Below are 17,098 nucleotides of genomic sequence, written 5' to 3'. Positions count from 1 at the left end.
AGATAGAAAGAGGGGAAACCGCGTGACTTTCAGCCCTCCAGAGTCGTGTTCATGACCATTGGTTGAATCCGGAACGTGGCGCGGAACGTGTGTGCATGTGTGTTCATGTCTGCGTGGAGGAAGCCAGACAGGCCGAGGTTTTAGTGCCGACGTCCTCGTCTGCTGCCTTCCTGCCCTCGTGCTGGTGGTTTATAGATCAGTCTGACAAAAAGCATCCTTCTCTCCTTATGACAAATCTCTTAGTGCTAATAAAGTCGCATTTATTGACCTCGGCTGTCACTTTGAATTCAGGACAACAGAGGAGGAAGAGGACGGGCTTATTAGACGAAATTAGACATGTTGTAACATCATCGTCTGGCAGTGCAAGACTACAAATTACTGTCTTGGTCCAGAGCTCGAGATGTGACCAGCATCAAATAGTGTTTAACACTTCTCAACTACACTGTGTGGCCTTCACTTTATCGACCAAGACAGGGATGCCCCCTGCTGGTGGTACACACAAACTGTACGTTCTTTTTACAAGAAAATAATCCTTCATTTAGCCCGCAGTGATATGTCAGCTCCAAATAAGTAAAATAAATATTATCATTGTATAAGAGGTAACAAATCAAGCTGTAACCTTAAACTTGGGACTTAAGATTGGAAACTCAGACCACTGATGTAGTAACGAGCAGCAACTGTCCACAAATAAGAAACAACAGTGGCTCACTCTGTTTTAATTTGATGCACCAGCTCAGTCTGATTCCATACGAAATTAATTCAACTGTTGTCCATGTCAGCAGTAGTTGAGCTTTTACTGCCCTTACAAAATTTTGATAATGCTTTATTTTGTGTACATGGGAATGTACACAATGTTGGTGTTATTGGTTGGTTGATAGATCGGATGCATCGATACATAGATGTGTAGATCTCCCTTGTGCCTCTAAAACAGTTGGGACTCATCAGAGAAAAAGGCTAACAACAGCAGGAAGAACGTTGATATGAAGTGTTCATGTTAAGGGCTAAAAGGCACAGTGCAAACATGCAGTAATTTAGCTTCAAAACGGTTTAACAAATGGTCCATGTTAACTTCACCCAGGATTATGACTGCTGGCTCTCATCTCAGTAAGGACACAAACATAACATTTTGTATTCGTGAATGTTTTTTAATTCTATACAATGCTGGTAGGATTATACAAAGAAGTGGCCCCATTTTGAACACGTTTAGGCTTAATTTTAAGAAAACACTATTAAACTGCTGCGTGTCTTGAATGAGCCACTGGAATATTTCACATAAATACAACCAGTACATAGATTTTCAGACAAAATATATAACACAACAGAACATAAAACAATCTTCAGTTTGCATTCAAGGCAGAGGGAGGCCAACTCCTCTGAAATTAAATCCGCTGATGATGTACTTAAGTTAATTATTTAGTGTTTTTGTTTTTGTATCTTGAAGGTAGAGCACTGCTGATTGTCCTGCTGTTATTAAGGCCTGTTCATCAGTTCAAATGAAGTCCTATTTCATCCATAAAAAAATAATTATGTACTATAAATTATAACTAAACATACAACAAAACTCTGATTATGGCGACAAACTACGGAAACACAGGAGTTTGAGTAAACAAAGCACAACGAATGGTGACAGGAGATGACCTGGTGAACACAAGTTAGTACTAATATGTGCAGTGTCGTAACATTAAAGGATGTTATTATTGCTTTGGTGCGTGGGGACAGCAGCATGTGCCATTTCCACAAGGAGAATCAACTGTTCATCTGAGGAGTGCAACAACAAGAGGCGAATACTATATCTCACTTCACAGGTCCACACTTATTCCCTTCTGGACTTGCTGTAGCCTCATCATAAATATGCACTGATGTCACGTTAACTTAGTTGTCGTCTCTGCACGTTGTGCGGTGCTGGTCAGAAGCCCAGGATGTCACTGCCTAAAGGGCTGAATCCACTGGGAGGGTTTCCATTGGTGCTGTCCCAGTCAGGTTCAGAGAGCCAGTCTTGGGGCGTCACCCCAATGTCCAGGACCTGGGGGTTAGTACGTGACACTGCCAGTCTGAGGAGACAGACAAGAAAAAAGATTTGAAAAAATGTCAACTGTGCAAGACAGAGCTCAAATCCTTCTTTCTGTCAACTAATCCAACAAGCAGCAATGTTTGACTGTCTCTCACTGCTTTACCACAAATTTACAACTGAATTTATGTTTCAGTTCCTAGAAAGCTGATGCTGTTTGTAGCAAAGATTGCAAATGCTGAATGAAAGAGTGTTTGGGTCTGATTAAAACACCTTTTATATGCAAGTGCTTAAGGCAGATTCAAACGAAAAGTTATAATGTGGTTTATTATTATTGAGTTTTTTTTTTATTATTTTGGAAACACCTAGACTTCTGCAGCACAGACCAGTGCAATAAATCAGGCTTTGAAAACACAAGCACAAATGCAAGGATACATCTACTAATGGTTTGAGCATTTTTCAAGCATTTTCTTTGATTGGGAAATTTTGGACATGAGAGTTACCCTTGGATGAGCAGAGGTTTTTCAATGAAATAAAACTAAACTTTTCTTGGAAACAGAAAAGGGCTCAGGATAAACAAGCCCGCAAGTTCATTCATGAGTGACTGATTCATGATATTTCTGCAAACATTTCAGCATTAGAGCTGTAAGGGAGGGAGAATGGAGTCAGAAAGCTCACTAGCTCATGTAAGTAGTATTGGGCAGTATAATAAGTCTTTGACTCTTGCCATATTTCCTACCCACCTCCTATGGATTATTAACCTGAAAAGCAGTTCCTCATTCTGCTGCCATTTAGTTTTAGGTCAGCTCCTGGTTATAATGCTACCTTCATTGCAGATCCGCATCCCAGACTAGTTTATATAACTAAAACCTCAATCTGCTCTAATTTGGGTCCCTCCGGCTGCAAACATCCTTCTCTCTCAGAATTATAACTATGTACACAAAGTCCGACTGAAGGTCTGCAGGATTATTTCAAGACATTCAGTTCTTGTGAACCCTGGGATAAATGGTGTTGATCCGTCACGGAGTTTAACTGACCCACTGCTCCACTTTCACACCAGTACCACAAACACTCATGTGTCCTGACACTCTGTCAGGACACATTAATCCAGTGCTGCGGTCCATTCAGACAAACACAAGCTATGTATGTTACTGGAGAAAAACACTTCCAAGAATGAAAACACATTTCGCTTTAACTGAAACTCAATACTTTGAACCAGGCTTTCAAACCTGACAATGAATCCATCAGGGAGCCGAAGAGGGGGGAATCTACTCCACACTACTTACTGACATTACTGGCCTATAAACGGTGTTATTGGATTTGCAGTGATTGAATGGAATGAGCTGATGTTAGGTTAGTAATTAGGACTACCACACTAAGTGAGGCTGTTAACAGTAGTGCTCAACTTTACCTGGAAATGAACCATAGCTGCCCAGAGCACAGCTGGGGACACAAACACACAGCAGGACATTGAGGACAGTTTAAAGTTCAAATAATTTCTGATTGTGTAGATTATCTTTGCTTTTCCTCAGTTTCTACATAATCAGAGAGGGTTTTTTAGAGGGTTTGTGTTCGGCAGTACACAGAAATCATCAGTAGGTGGCACTGTAAAGCCAAGCTGTTTGAAAATGAACTACGGAATACTGAAAGCAGAATCAACTCAAATGAATTTTACATTATTTAACATATTCATCACACACATCTCACCTGGAGAAGGCTTCATCCAAACCATCTTCCATTTCCTGGAAGAAAAAGCACCAAAGCTTAATATACACCCAAGAAAAAAGATATACATTTCTATACAAATGTATGTGTGGTAAAGTCTGATAGACACTTCACATATGACAAGGTTTTTCATAGCTTTTTCCAGCTCTGACCCTTGAAATCATTAGGACTTCAGTTGAATAAAAATTTTAAACTATCTCATTTGTCAATTTGTTCAAATCAGAGCCAAAGCCAGAAGAGAAACAGTAGACTATACCCAGGCAGGATTGTTATCAGCCTCTGAGGGCCTGTGGTTGTCCAGATGATCCTCTCCTACATTCCCATTGGTCTCCACTACAACATTCACACTGTCTTCAATGTCCAATAGGTTGTCTGTGGCAGCATCTAGTTGGGATGAAAGGGAGGGTCAGTCAATTGATAATGTATGATGGTAACATGTAATTGGAACTTTTAGTCCCAGGAACTAAAAGATCTCTGTGTACTGTGAACAAGCAAATGAGTGATTAAAAAACATCTGTTTTTGATGTTGGTCCCTGCAACGGAAATACAGCAACACAATGTTACACAAGGGTACACAACTGTAAAGAGATTTTGAGCTGATAAAATGTAAGAGAATTCCATGTTGGGCAAATATATATTTTAATGGGCTCTTGTTCAGAGCATTAAAATATCATCGTATTTATGGAATATATTTTGTTATAAATTGCAAAAATCAAATAAATAAAACATGATAGTAATGTGCCTACAATTTCTACACAGTTCAGACCACAGCATGTGTGCTTTTTCACCTGTTCCTTTCAGACTCCCGAAGCTGTTCGATCTCTCTGAATGGGAGCTGCTGCTGGCCTCTCCAGCCGAACCCGACTTCACTCTCTTCCCTTTCTCTACAAAAAAAAAGAGACACAACAAAAGCAAGTCAAGGCCTGTTTTCTGCAACTGTTCAGCAGATATCAACATCCTTGGTGAACCAAGGTCGATTTAGAGCAATTTCAGATGCTGATGAAACATCCCTACATAGATGGGGATTGATGTGTGTGTGTGTGTGAGATGGTGGTGTCATTTCCAGGACTTGAAGGGAGCAGATTGTTGTGCGTACCTTCTTTTGCCACTTGCCAGAGCTCAAAAGCTACTGTGAAGGCCTGGGCTACGGTCAAAGCCACCGCCTGAGCCTGAAGTACAAGAGAACAGTACGCATTGTAACAGATCATGGCTGAAAACAGTGCATAAGAGGTCACCAAACTCAGCAACACTGTTGACTATAGCTTTTGAACTGTGATAGCAATTCAAAAGTCAATTTTAACCAAGGGCAGATGAACAGTGTCTGTGATTAAGGAGGTTCCCTGAAGTGGTCCTCAAAGACCAGTTACTGTAACACAGATGATTTACCATGAACGCAGTTTAACTGAGATAATGCTATTCATTCAGTAAGACTAGACCTTGTGGTACTGGCTAACCGGAAAAGATTTATGAAAGAATAAGCTCATTTCTGATTATTACGACCAGCAGCACCAGCATCCATCCATTTAATTTTGTTTTCTATTCAACACATAAATTACAATTTAATAGATTTAAGTAGAGTTTACTGTAGCAAACGTCCACAAATCCAACTAAAGTACGAGGGTTCAAGTCACCAACATGTGAGCAAGTCACAACTAATGCTTTTCAATTATAGAAAATAAAGAACAGCAGTAAGTAAAATTTGTTTTAACTTTAACTGGAACTAGCTCTTTTGCCTTCAAATGGCAGAGACGGAGGATATGGTGTGTTCAGACAGTCAGTATTTTCAACATACAGTTGTGCTCAAAAGTTTACATACCAAGAATTTCTGCATTTTTTCAGAGAATATGAATGATAACACAAAAACATTTTTTCCACTCGTGCTTAGTGGTTGCGGTGAAGCTATTTATTAATAAACAACTGTGTTTTCTATTTTTAAATCATAATGACAGCAAAAAATATCCCAATGACCCTGATTAAATGTTTATATACCACAGTTCTTAATACCATGTATGGCCCCATCTAACATCAGTGACAGCTTGAAGGCTTCTGTGGTAGTTGTGGATGAGGCTCTTTATTTTCTCAGATGGTAAAGCTGCCCATTCTTCTTGGCAAAAAGCCTCCAGTTCCTGTAAATTTCTGGGCTGTCTTGCATGAACTGTGCGCTTGAGATCTCCCCAGAGATCTCAAGCGATCAAGAGATCTCAGAGATATTGAGGTCAGGAGACTGAGATGATCACTCCTGAACCTTCACTTTGTTCTGCTGTCACCAATGACAGGTCGACTTGGCCTTGTGTTTTGGATCGTTGTCATGTTGGAATGTCCCATGCGCAGTTTTCAGGCTGATAAGTGCAAATTTGCCTCCAGTATTTGCTGATAACGTGCTGCATTCATCTTCCCTTCAACTTTGACCAAGTTTCCTGTGCCTTTGTAGCTCACACATCCCCAAAACATCAGCAGTCCACCTCCGTGCTTTACAGTATGAATGGTGTTCCTTTCATCATAGGCCTTGTTGACACCTTTCCAAATGTAACTTTTATGGTTGTGGCCAAAAAGTTAAATTTTGGTCTCATCACTCCAAGTTACCTTGTTCCAGAAGTTTTGGGGCTTGTCTCTGTGCTGTTTGGCGTATTGTAGGCGAGATACTTTGTGGCATTTGTGCAGTAATGGCTTTCTTCTGGCAACTCGACCATGCAGCCCATTTTTCTTCAAGTGCCTCCTTATTGTGCATCTTGAAACAGCCACACCGCTGGTTTTCAGAGTCCTGTATTTCAGCTGATGCTATTTGTGGGTTTTTCTTTGCGTCCCGAACAATTTTCCTGGTAGTTGTGGCTGAAATTTTTGCTGGTCTACCTGACTGTGGTTTGGTTTTAACAGAGCCCCTGATTTTCCATTTGTTAATCACAGTTTGAACACTGCTGACTGGCATTACCTATTCCTTGGACATCTTTTTGTGTCCATTTCCTGTTTTATACAGTTCAACTACCTTTTCCCGTACATCTGTTGACAATTCTTTTGCTTTCCCCATGACTCAGAATCCAGAAACGTCAGTGGCTGAATGAAACTGATTACAAGCAAACAGATCACAGGTGAGGATGTTACCTTTAGTAGCCATTCAAACCCATTTGTGTCAACTTCTGTGCATGTTATCAGGCCAAAATAACCAGGGTATGTCAACTTTTGATCAGGGTCATTTGGGTAGCTTCTGTTGTCATTATGATTTGAAAAGAGAAAACACAGTCGTTTGACAATAAATGGTTTTACCCAACCACTAAGCATGAGTGCAAAAAAAATGTTTTTGTGTTACCATTCATATTCTCTGGAAAATGGTCAAAGAATCATAGATTCTGCCAGGGCATGTAAACTTATGAGCACAACTGTTTATCTGAATGATGTCAAAGTTGTTCATGCTGGGACTGAAGAGCAGCAGTAGAGGACAGAAAGTGTTCAAAAGAAGTATTTATATAGCCTTGCTAAGAGTAAGTACACAGTAGAGTGGAAGCAGGTAAATGAGAAAATGAGAAGAGGAGTGCCCTTGATGACAGGATGAGGCCTTCTAAGGTTTCTACATAAAGATGGGAGGTGAGGTGAAGGAAGAGCTATGGGGTCACAGAGAAAAGTTAAGGGATAAGTGATGGCTGGTAGGTAAGGGAAATTATAGCCAAAACAGACTGTTTGCTCAAACACAGACAGGTTTACATCCCCTAAAACCACCTTTTAAATGAAAAAGCAAACACAACAACAACACTCTAAACTCACCACTTTCCTCTTGGAGCAGAGGTAGGCGTGGCACTCCAGGGTCCCATTGAGGGTGTTTTGGGCAATATAAGCAAACACTTTATCATGCAGTTTGTCCACCGTGCAGTAGGATATTCTGCAGGCCAGGGGTGACAGGTTAGAGGAGGACACACAGGATACTTAAGCCATGTTCCTGTATACGTACCTGTATATGGAGACATTTTCCAGGACTTTATTGCTCGAGATGTCATACAAGATGATTCCCTGAGGAGAAACCTTGACAGCAACCTTCTGAGGCTTCTTCCCACTGGCTTTAGCCTGTCACAGAGAATTTAAAGAGAAGATTCGTCAATGAAGAGTCCTGCATCAAGAAATGACTGTCTGGCTGAATTGTGTTATGACCGCAGCGAGTTGACAACACAGATACCAACTAGGCTGCTCAACATGTCTCACCATTGATAGTGGACAATGTTGGCCAAAGTAAGAAACACTCTTCTATTCCAGACTAACTAAGTTCTAACACAATAATCTCTTGTACAGTCTATCTGCGATCAATCACTCATATAATGTTAAACACAAGCCTCTAGTATCTATTAGTAGGTATAAGTGAGTAGATACAATGATCAATCAAATATCTATAACCCTAGAGAATCCTAACATTGACTATAAAGCCAGTTTTTATGCATCGGACTACCTAAATATATAGCAGCTTTATAACCAAACTGAATCCATAACTTCAAAGTGCAAATGCACTGAACTCTCAAATACTGGACCATACAGTCACACTAGTGGAACACAAATGGCTACCTCTAATGCTAAAAATGAAGTTGTTTCATTAGTGGTCACTTGAGTCTGAATCCTAAAGCGAGACAATCCCCGGTCCTCATCTTTCTAAGGCTTGGTTAAGGTACAGCAGGACATAGGAACCGTCACCTACGCATGTAGCCTACACCAGTGTGAGTCATTTATACTTGTGCACTCATCAGTCTGGTTCGCTCTGTAACAATGCTACACAAACACCAGTCGGTGCTGTGTCTTTTTTACCAGTCAGGTGGATTTTTGTTTCCCACTTCCTGTTTCACTTTCAACAATGGCGACTGAAACTTTGGCTGAAATTTCGCCAAAGACGAGTTGTACAAATGTTTGTATGTCCTCCTCAGTTAACCTTTCCCCTGTGTGTTCCATCATTATTGAAGCGAAAACACATTTCTGGGGAGATGAATGTCAGCTATGGCATTAGGGTCTGCGTAGGGTCACGTCTGTTGCCATAGCTACGGTGTCAAATTGATGCAGAAGCCTTAACCGCTTTACGGTCAGATACTGCAAAGACAGTGATGGACAGAACCACCACACTGAAGTGTAAAACTACTTCTCAGAAAAGCGCCTCCTCAATTCTTATAAACAGACAATAGTCAAAACCAAATATTAACAATTTGAGATGCTTTTGCTTAATATTATTTAGAACCTAAAAAATTCTAATTGAAATGTTGAGATAGTATAAATAGTTTGCACCTAAAAAAAAAAAAAACACTGGAAACATTTGTGTTGTTGGCAATACATTTTGAAATAAAAGAAATCTTATATGATACTTAACCATAAATGAAAACGATTTTTGCATAACCATTTGACAGCAGTAAAAAGTGTCCATGACACTGTCATTGTTACTGGAGCTCTGACCGTGGCGACGATCCTCTTTACAGCAGCTGCTGACAGCTCCTCTCCCTTGGGCTGATCCACTAGTGTCATGCCGAGGTGTCGAAGGTTAAAAGTCATGCCCTCTACGATAGTCTCCCGTGTGTCAGTCCAGTTCTCTGGAAGCTCTGCAGATGAATAACAAGTTTTCACAGTCAACTGGGTTAATACATCGATCAACATTAATCATGTTCCTCTAAAAACATATTTAGATACTTTTTTCTCCCATTTCCCATTCCAAAATAAATCGCACTAGTGGTGCGAACACTCGAAGCTCTTGAGAAAATCATCAGATCTGAGGAAATGTAAACAGTCTATGTTGAACTTAAAGTTGAGCCATTTCATCTGCTCTCTCCCTGAAGAGAAAAAGAAAAACAGGGTATCTGGGTCAGAGGTTCTGTGCATGTAAAGTAAATATTTTAACTCCCCAACAACTTAAAGCGCTTGACAATAAAAAGCAAAGAGTAAGGACCAAGTATACATGGACTCTGACATTCTGTGATAAGAGCAATGTGTGGTTCAACGTATCTCTCCAAAAGCTAAGCCACAGCCGTCTGTTTAAAAGGCTTTACGGGCTCAATTTTGGCAACCTTCCTGGCAATAATAATATTGGGGAAAAAAAGTTACTACGACGTTTCCTGAAAACGGACGGACAAAGTGTTAAAAGTGTAACTGCTAAAAGAACAGCTGCTACCTGTACGGTGCCTTATCAGGTTTTGTGCGGTGCCGGCCAACCTTGACACTGTAGCAGTGTTTACACAGATTTCTTCGGAGGCAGAAAGGAGGGGTCGAGGACGGCAAGAAGGGAAAAACATCAGCATTACCTCGAAATGCATCCTCCTGGCATGCACCTCCTCTGGGATGTAGTGCATACCACATACTCATGCAGGCACATGTTCACACACACGCACTGTAGATGAAGGGAGGACTGCATGTTGTCAAGTGAGACCAGCAGAAGGACTTTTAAAGGCTGATAGAGGCACTGATGATAGATGGTTCGAAATACTAAACTAAATCCTTGACAAAAGAAAAAGGGTTTACACCATTGCATGAAAATGTTGGTTCAAATCAGCTTTTACATTTAAAACTGCGTGGAGAATAATTCTAGGATGCCGCTGATTCCTATTGTTCACGAAGGAAAAAAAAATCCAGTTTAACACATTCAAGATGTCTTTCTGCACGCTGTTGTGAGTGTGCACTGAAACAAGTCTACAGTCATGCTAGTGGTCCTGCCAGGCTGTAGCGAAGGCACGCTAAGGCTTTTTTTCCACCAGCGCTAAGGCAGCATGCAGCTGCTTTTAGTGGTATTTAGTCAGAGTATCTGAATACTCAAATGACTAAATCTGTCATCCTCTGGAGACAGTGAATGTTTGAAGGAAATTTCCTGGCAGTCAGTCCAATAGTTTCAGCCTGGTTAAAGATTGAGCTGCTAGCGTGAAGAACACACTAAAGAACTAGTGAAAACACTGGCAGTCCTGCTTTAGCCTAACGCTGCCTTGGTGTATCATGTCCACAAGCCGGTTTTCCCGACAACCAAATTCCAGCTTCTTCCCGCAGTCACTTTAGCAAATGTTTTGAAAGATAATGAACAAACAACAAAGAAGCTCATGAAACCCATGAACCCATGAAAAGCACAAATCCATGTGAAAATGTTTGAAACGATCTGTGGTAATGTTGAATGCTCAAACTGTAATCTCTGCCTAACCCTCATTGTAGCCCTCGTTACTGGTAAAACCAATTCTGTGTATGCATTCTGTCAGCACTTTACACCGCTGACAAAAAAATAAATAAACTAAATGATACAGGTGTTTGAAAAGGGAATTAGTATCTTGTCACTTCAGCTGATAATGGCAGATAATCTTTTTTTTTTTTAGGCTGAGCCACCATCTCAAAAAGAAGTAAAAAGTGTTGATTTTCTATACCTGTAAAATAGCAATGAAAACACAAAACTAAAATTCAGAAAAAACTTCCCTCTTTTAACGGATGGTGAGCGAGGCCGCTTTCACTGCAGGCTTTACGGATCAGGTCACGTGGGCAGAGAGAACTGAGCAGCCAGTTTCCCATTTTTAATAAAAGTACCAGCATCGCTTTTCATTTCTGTCTCTCCAGAGAAAACAGCAACGGTGCAGGTACCAGGCACTGCTAAGCCTGAGAATGAGCAGGGCTTTGGGTTCAAAGGTCAGGAACGAGTGCATGCGAAAGAAAACAGCTGTGAGCATGTGGGAACTGAGACAAAGTAAATCCAGATGAGCCCTAATGAAAATAAAACAACCTCAGCGTTTTTTGGTATTAAGAGATTAATTACTGTTGCTAGTTTTCTGATACACAATAAGTGTGTGTAAAGAAAGGTGGAGGGTGGGGGGATGGGGGGTTGAAAGGAAGACAGGAGAAATCCCCATCCAGCTCCACAGTTATCAATTATATCCAACAGTGATGGATGAGTATCCATTTCATGCATCTAAATTCAAAGAATAGTCTTTGTTGAACACTATGACAACAATAGTGCTGATCCAAAAAGGTCCAACTGACAGGCAGTTCACGTCCTGGGTGATTTGTGTGTCTGCACCAAACACTGGATCACTGGGGAAACCACTAACTGTGGCCCTACAAATTCAGACCCCGACCATACTCCGTGCCAAATAGTCTTCTGTCTTCTTTTATACAACCTAACCTCTGTGGCTATTTGTACTTTTTCTGTCTACTCCACTGATCTACATACACACAGCGTTAAAAAACTCATCTGAGCTGATGTGAAGGAATTTCCACTGATGCAGAAAAATGTAAACACGCGATGGTAATGTGTTGGTTTGGAAATATCTGCAGAAGCCAAGGTAAATAAGCATGTCAGAAGCATTTTAGTCTAAGAAATGAGGCCAATAAACAGAGTTACTGGTGAAACTAAAAGAGCTACTGCTGAAACTATCAAATAGTTCCTTACATCAACTTCAGTTATTAGTTTTTTTAATGAAAGCAAATTAAACCAAACTTAAGCACTTACTCCTGCCTACAGCAGAGAGTTTACTCCACATGTCACTTCTGCCAACTACAAAAGCACTTCACACGCTGGCTCATCTAGTCTCAAAATGATTTCATCCAGCCGGTATGTTTGGATCATTCGATGGAGAGGATCCCACCGCAGGGATCTGGAGGTGCAGCTATGGACAGATCTCAAAACTGCAAACAATCATGAATTATTCTGCTGATCTCTCCGTGTCATAATAACACAGACACGTTATTCATAGATGTGCGTCCAGTGCACGCAGTAGCATGAGGTTTACAATAAGGATTAATAACGTAACCCTACGTCCATGATCCTAGGGTTTCTATAGAGAAGTCAAGGACCTTAAGGATATGTCTTTTTAGATTTGAAGTAACAATATAGGCAAACCCAGACGCCAACCTTCCCATATCTGACTGGTGGGCAACTCTACATCAGCAAACAAGGTTGAAATGATCTAATACAAAATGGTGGAGTGAAGCAGACAGCAACCTGTGAGGTTACAAACCTGTCACTCAAATTTATGCAAAACAAGCCTTTAATTGAAGTGGGTGATTTGTTAAAATAAATAAATAAATTTAAAAAAACTGTAAACATGTTTACTCCTGCTGCAAAACTGGGCTTTTTAACACAGCGGTCTATGGGGAATGACTTGCTTTCCAGACTTCCCAAATGAGCATTTCAGAATCTGCTTCAACACTGGCTGCATTTTTCAGGCCTGGAAAAATGTCACTTGATCCCATCACATCAGGTACCATCCACTACATTTACCTAGAAAAAAGCAAAACTACATAAATCTCCTTTGGTTCAAAATGAGATCTTACTGGGTTTTCCACCAATCAACAGTACCACTGTAGATAGTCGTGTAACTGACTGTTAAATCAAAAAGCACCATGGAGGTCAGGACAGCAGGGATTAGCAGTAGAAAGAAGACAAAGCCTCATCTATAAACAGAGTCAGAGATAATCAGAGTGTTAGAAGAGCCAAGTCTTATTTCACCCATGCTTTTGTGAAATAACTACTTAATTATGAGGTGGAAATGTCCCTATCCTGGCAGTGATTTTCCATAACAAGCCTCATAGTGTCCTGGCACTGTCACGTGTTTCCATTTGAAGAGGACCCTAGAAAACAGACTCTTTGCGACAGACAAGCATCCTCTAGGTGTACTTGACACTGGCAGCGGGCCAGCGTAGGTCGTCTACAGCCACCAAGCCGGAGAAATGAGAGTATAGAAGTGGATGGAGGCTTAGCCATTTAGTCCCGATGGTAGCTGAAACGGTGTCTCCTCAGTGCAAACTCACTCACAGTGCAGACAGATGAGAAGATGACTGACTAAGCCTTTAGACATAGGCAAGGGTCACATACAACTCAATTTAATCTCAACAGCACCAGAGCAGTAACATAATAGCATAATAACCTCTAAATGACAACTTCTTGTCCCTTTGATATACTGCAAATATGGACAAGGACATTATAATTACATTTTTAATGAACTATCGTTATACGAAGTATTTAATGAACAACCTGTAGTTTCTTAAGAAAAGTAAGTGCAATTTCGGGACACTGCTGCCATCTGCTGTTTAGTGGTGGGTCTCGGTCAGTGCGTTTACATGCAGAGCTAAATCAAGCTATGTTCAAAATTCGACTTTCTGACTACAGTCCTTGTCCCAGTTTACATGCAGCGGAGAAAATCAAATAACTGTTTTCCTCCTCCACACTAGGTGGCGATATGTGTCTTTTCAGCGGGTTAACACCACGTTAATACGGCTCGCTTTCCGGTTGAACTATTACGTCGTATAATAATAAACAAGAGTCGCACATGCAGCAGACCGGCATTTCAAACAACGACCAGACGCATAATACTACATTTTTTTTAATCTTGTACGTAATGTTCACGTTAATTCTGGTGCAGGTAACATATGCGCTATCCCACAGACAGTTCTTCTTCTACTGCGACCGGCTTTGGGTCACACGCCAGCGCAGTGGCTGTGGAGCATGCGCACATGCTTTATCCGATGGAAAAATGCGACTCACCATATACACGCCAGAGAAAAACGAATTCCAACCGCATTATCTGGGTGTCTCAATCGGATAATGAGAACTCCGATTTTAATTGAAGTAACGTTTTACATGCACTTAAGTTCTCCTGTAAATGTCCGATTAAGGCAATCATTTTTTTTTTTTTTTTCACATGCATGTAAGCGCACTGCATGTCGCTTAATGTTCCCAACTCTAAAACAGTGCGACCCCTAGTGGACAAACTGGGATTAGCAGATGTTTTTACTGCTACAGCTTAAAGTGCTGACTGGTGACAAGTCCAGAAAGTCATAAGAAATTGACAAAGACTTTTAAACCCTTTTAAACTTAACCATACATAGCAGCACGTCTTATGTTCCTTGAGAAAAGCTGAGAAGTTTGCTCCAAAATGAAAATGTGCTATTTCTTGCTCTGGAGGTTGAGTACTTGTCTGCAATGCGTCATGTCCTGTTTCAACAATGTCCTATGTCTTTTATATCATTTCTGCACTTTTCAAATGTATCTTCCAGGCCAGGCTGATCCCTCTGCTGGGCAGGTCTTGGCCCACAGAATGCATGTTTGACACCCCTGCTTTAGTGCCTCATTAACGGGAATACGTTTGAAATTGTATCTCTGGTCAAGTACCCTGGCACTCATGGTTTTACTGGTCATTTAGCTGCATCAGCCTGACATCCTAGTCTGTGATTACATGATCCCATAAGGCTAAAGTCAGAGCTGGAAGTCTGACATGTGGGATATGGGTGAGAACTGGTGAGGAATGAGTGCCCTACAGCCAGGAGACAACGCACTACATCTGTGACAAGTGGGTCAGTACCTGCATTTACAGGAAACTGCTAATTCTCCTAATAATCAGAATAATAGCACAGATTTTATACAAACACTTAAGCCAGAGCAATCTAGCTCTGGGCTGGTTTCAAATTTGACATTACATAAAGGGATGAAATAAGTTGTAAGACATTCTGATAAGTACTGCTTTGTACTCCTGCGCCTGCAGTGTACACGCTGGAACTGTACTTACAGATGGTTGAATGTGGATCATTTAAACAGCTACTCACTTTTATTTAGATTGCTAGCACTATAAATACTTCCAATGTTAGTTAGATGCATTACGATCAGAGGGAACTGCAGCCACTCAGGGCTGTGCAGACGTAACTACATTAACATGTCTCTTGTAGGATTTTATGTCAAATTCCTGAGGCGCTGCCCTTTTCCAGTTGAGCTGCCAACGTTGCATGCCATAATGTAGTGGGTTCATGCGATACAGCACATATTCTTTAATGCCGCTATGGATTTAACAATAGCCTTGTCCGGAATTTAAAACAGACCAGCTTGAATCTGAGCCAAAAGGGGGCCGCGCACTGACTGACCTGCAGCATTCCTGCCTTGTCCTCTTGGTTACAGGCAGGGGAGCTTTGAGGCTCTCTAAGCCACCCGGTCATTCCCCCTCCACAACTTTACAGCCAGGATCAAGTGAGATTTAGCTTACAAAGTGGCCCTTGAGTCCTACAATGGGCGCCAGAGCGCACTTAGAAGAGTTTCATGTCAATGCTGCTGTGTGGGCCAGCTCCTGCACCCGGTAAAGTGCAAGTGTCCTTCAGCAAGAAACAAAGAGAGAGAAAAAAAAATATCACTGAAAGTTCAAGTCCTGGAGCTGACCTCTGCGCTCCCTAAAGCAGTGTGGGTGGAAAGGCTGGAAAACTGGGATTATCCACAAATCCAAAATACTGCAGCAGTGAGTACAATCACAAGGGAATAAAGGAAGTTATTGTGTTGTAAAGATCAACTCTGGTGAACAGACTGATCTTATCACCTGGGAATATTTGTTAAGAAAACACATGGAGCCAGTATTAATAGACAGAAATGATCAAATATTTTAAAGATAACATCGTGAAGTTATTTTTTTTTCTCTCGCTCCAAAACAATAATTATTTCCGGCAAATTCTTGAAACGGGACAAAGCACACTGCAGACAGCTACTCAACCACCAGAGCAAGAAATAGCACATTTCCCCCAAAACACAAACAAGGAGGAGGAAAAAATGTAGCATTTCGTAGCAAACTTTTTAGTTTTTGTCAAGCAACGCGAGACGTGTCGTTAGGTGTAGTTGAGTTTAAAATACGTCAAACCTTCATTTTATCACTTAATTATAACAATAAGCAACCTTATAGGATTTTGGTAGTTTATTCGTTTTTGTGGCAAAACGCTAAACTTTGGTTAAGTCAGCTACAAATGTCACGTTTGACTAGCCGTCATGCTGGTGCTGAAGTTAAGTGTTATTGTTGCCGTAGTCCGGCAACTTCGACGAGGAGAAATTGGACATTTGTAGTTGACAGAGAAACAAGAAGATATTTAAATGCTCTCCTTTTTTGTTCTCTTCGGCTAACTTGATAAACGTATCTTACTTCGGTGTCTGCCGGCAGTCCAGGACTGTTTCGCCATACTTGGGCTCCGGATAATAGCTCTCCCAGCCGACTTGAGGGCATCCATGTCGGCGTTTTGAAGTGCTGAGAGTCGGTGAAGTTTGCGGAGGCTTCCAGGAGAACTGTTGTCGGTCTGTTTGTCTGACTGATGATGATGATGATGATGGGGAACATGGACTTGTGGTGCCTTCCCGTGCAGTCAGAAATCCCGCTATTTAGCCTGACGAAGAAGACACGCTGCGTTTGTGTCACATGGGATATTGCGAAAAAAACGCCCACAATATCACATTTTATTTTTCTTTAAAATCTGAAATTAAATTTGAGCTCTTTTGATGATTGCTCAGATGAAATGTTTTTTGTGCTGGTTGGTGGCCAAAGCTGGTGGAATTCAAAATTGCACAAATTATGATATTACTAGTATTTTAAGTTCCGTAGTATTAGTATAAGCATTTTTAGTTTTCTCTTTTGTTTCTTTTCAATTTTA

At 41.0% G+C, this 17,098-nt stretch overlaps 1 protein-coding gene across 2 annotated transcripts; it reads right to left on the bottom strand.

The window, feature by feature from the left end:
* Positions 1 to 1,124: 1,124 nt before the first annotated feature.
* ldlrap1a (low density lipoprotein receptor adaptor protein 1a) lies at positions 1,125 to 16,829 on the bottom strand. 2 transcript variants are annotated; one of them, XM_047606046.1, is made up of 10 exons: positions 16,597 to 16,829; positions 9,146 to 9,288; positions 7,674 to 7,786; positions 7,490 to 7,604; positions 4,830 to 4,902; positions 4,522 to 4,617; positions 3,990 to 4,117; positions 3,716 to 3,750; positions 3,420 to 3,451; positions 1,125 to 2,051 (listed from the first exon to the last, which is right to left on the bottom strand). In XM_047606046.1, the coding sequence occupies exons 1-10, from the start codon at positions 16,679 to 16,681 to the stop codon at positions 2,005 to 2,007; spliced, it is 867 nt and encodes a 288-aa protein (XP_047462002.1). In that variant the 5' UTR covers positions 16,682 to 16,829; the 3' UTR covers positions 1,125 to 2,004. The 2 variants fall into 2 exon arrangements, with proteins under 2 accessions (XP_047462002.1, XP_047462001.1); XM_047606045.1 differs by lacking the exon at positions 3,420 to 3,451 and having other exon boundaries at positions 16,597 to 16,827.
* Positions 16,830 to 17,098: the final 269 nt, after the last annotated feature.

The sequence above is a fragment of the Mugil cephalus genome, chromosome 14 (genome assembly GCF_022458985.1).
Source record: "Mugil cephalus isolate CIBA_MC_2020 chromosome 14, CIBA_Mcephalus_1.1, whole genome shotgun sequence".
NCBI lineage: Eukaryota > Metazoa > Chordata > Actinopteri > Mugiliformes > Mugilidae > Mugil > Mugil cephalus.
The sequence above is the reverse complement of the archived record's forward strand: the minus strand, read 5'-3'. Positions and strand labels throughout refer to the sequence as shown.

Coding starts and splice junctions, on each gene's coding strand:
- ldlrap1a (XM_047606045.1), bottom strand. CDS start 16,681: ATGGATGCCCTCAAGTCGGCTGGGAGAGCTATTATCCGGAGCCCAAGT. Junction 4,903..7,489: donor TCTGCTCCAAGAGGAAAGTG/GTGAGTTTAGAG, acceptor CTTGTACTTCAG/GCTCAGGCGGTGGCTTTGAC. Junction 2,052..3,715: donor TTGGATGAAGCCTTCTCCAG/GTGAGATGTGTG, acceptor CTGTCTCCTCAG/ACTGGCAGTGTCACGTACTA.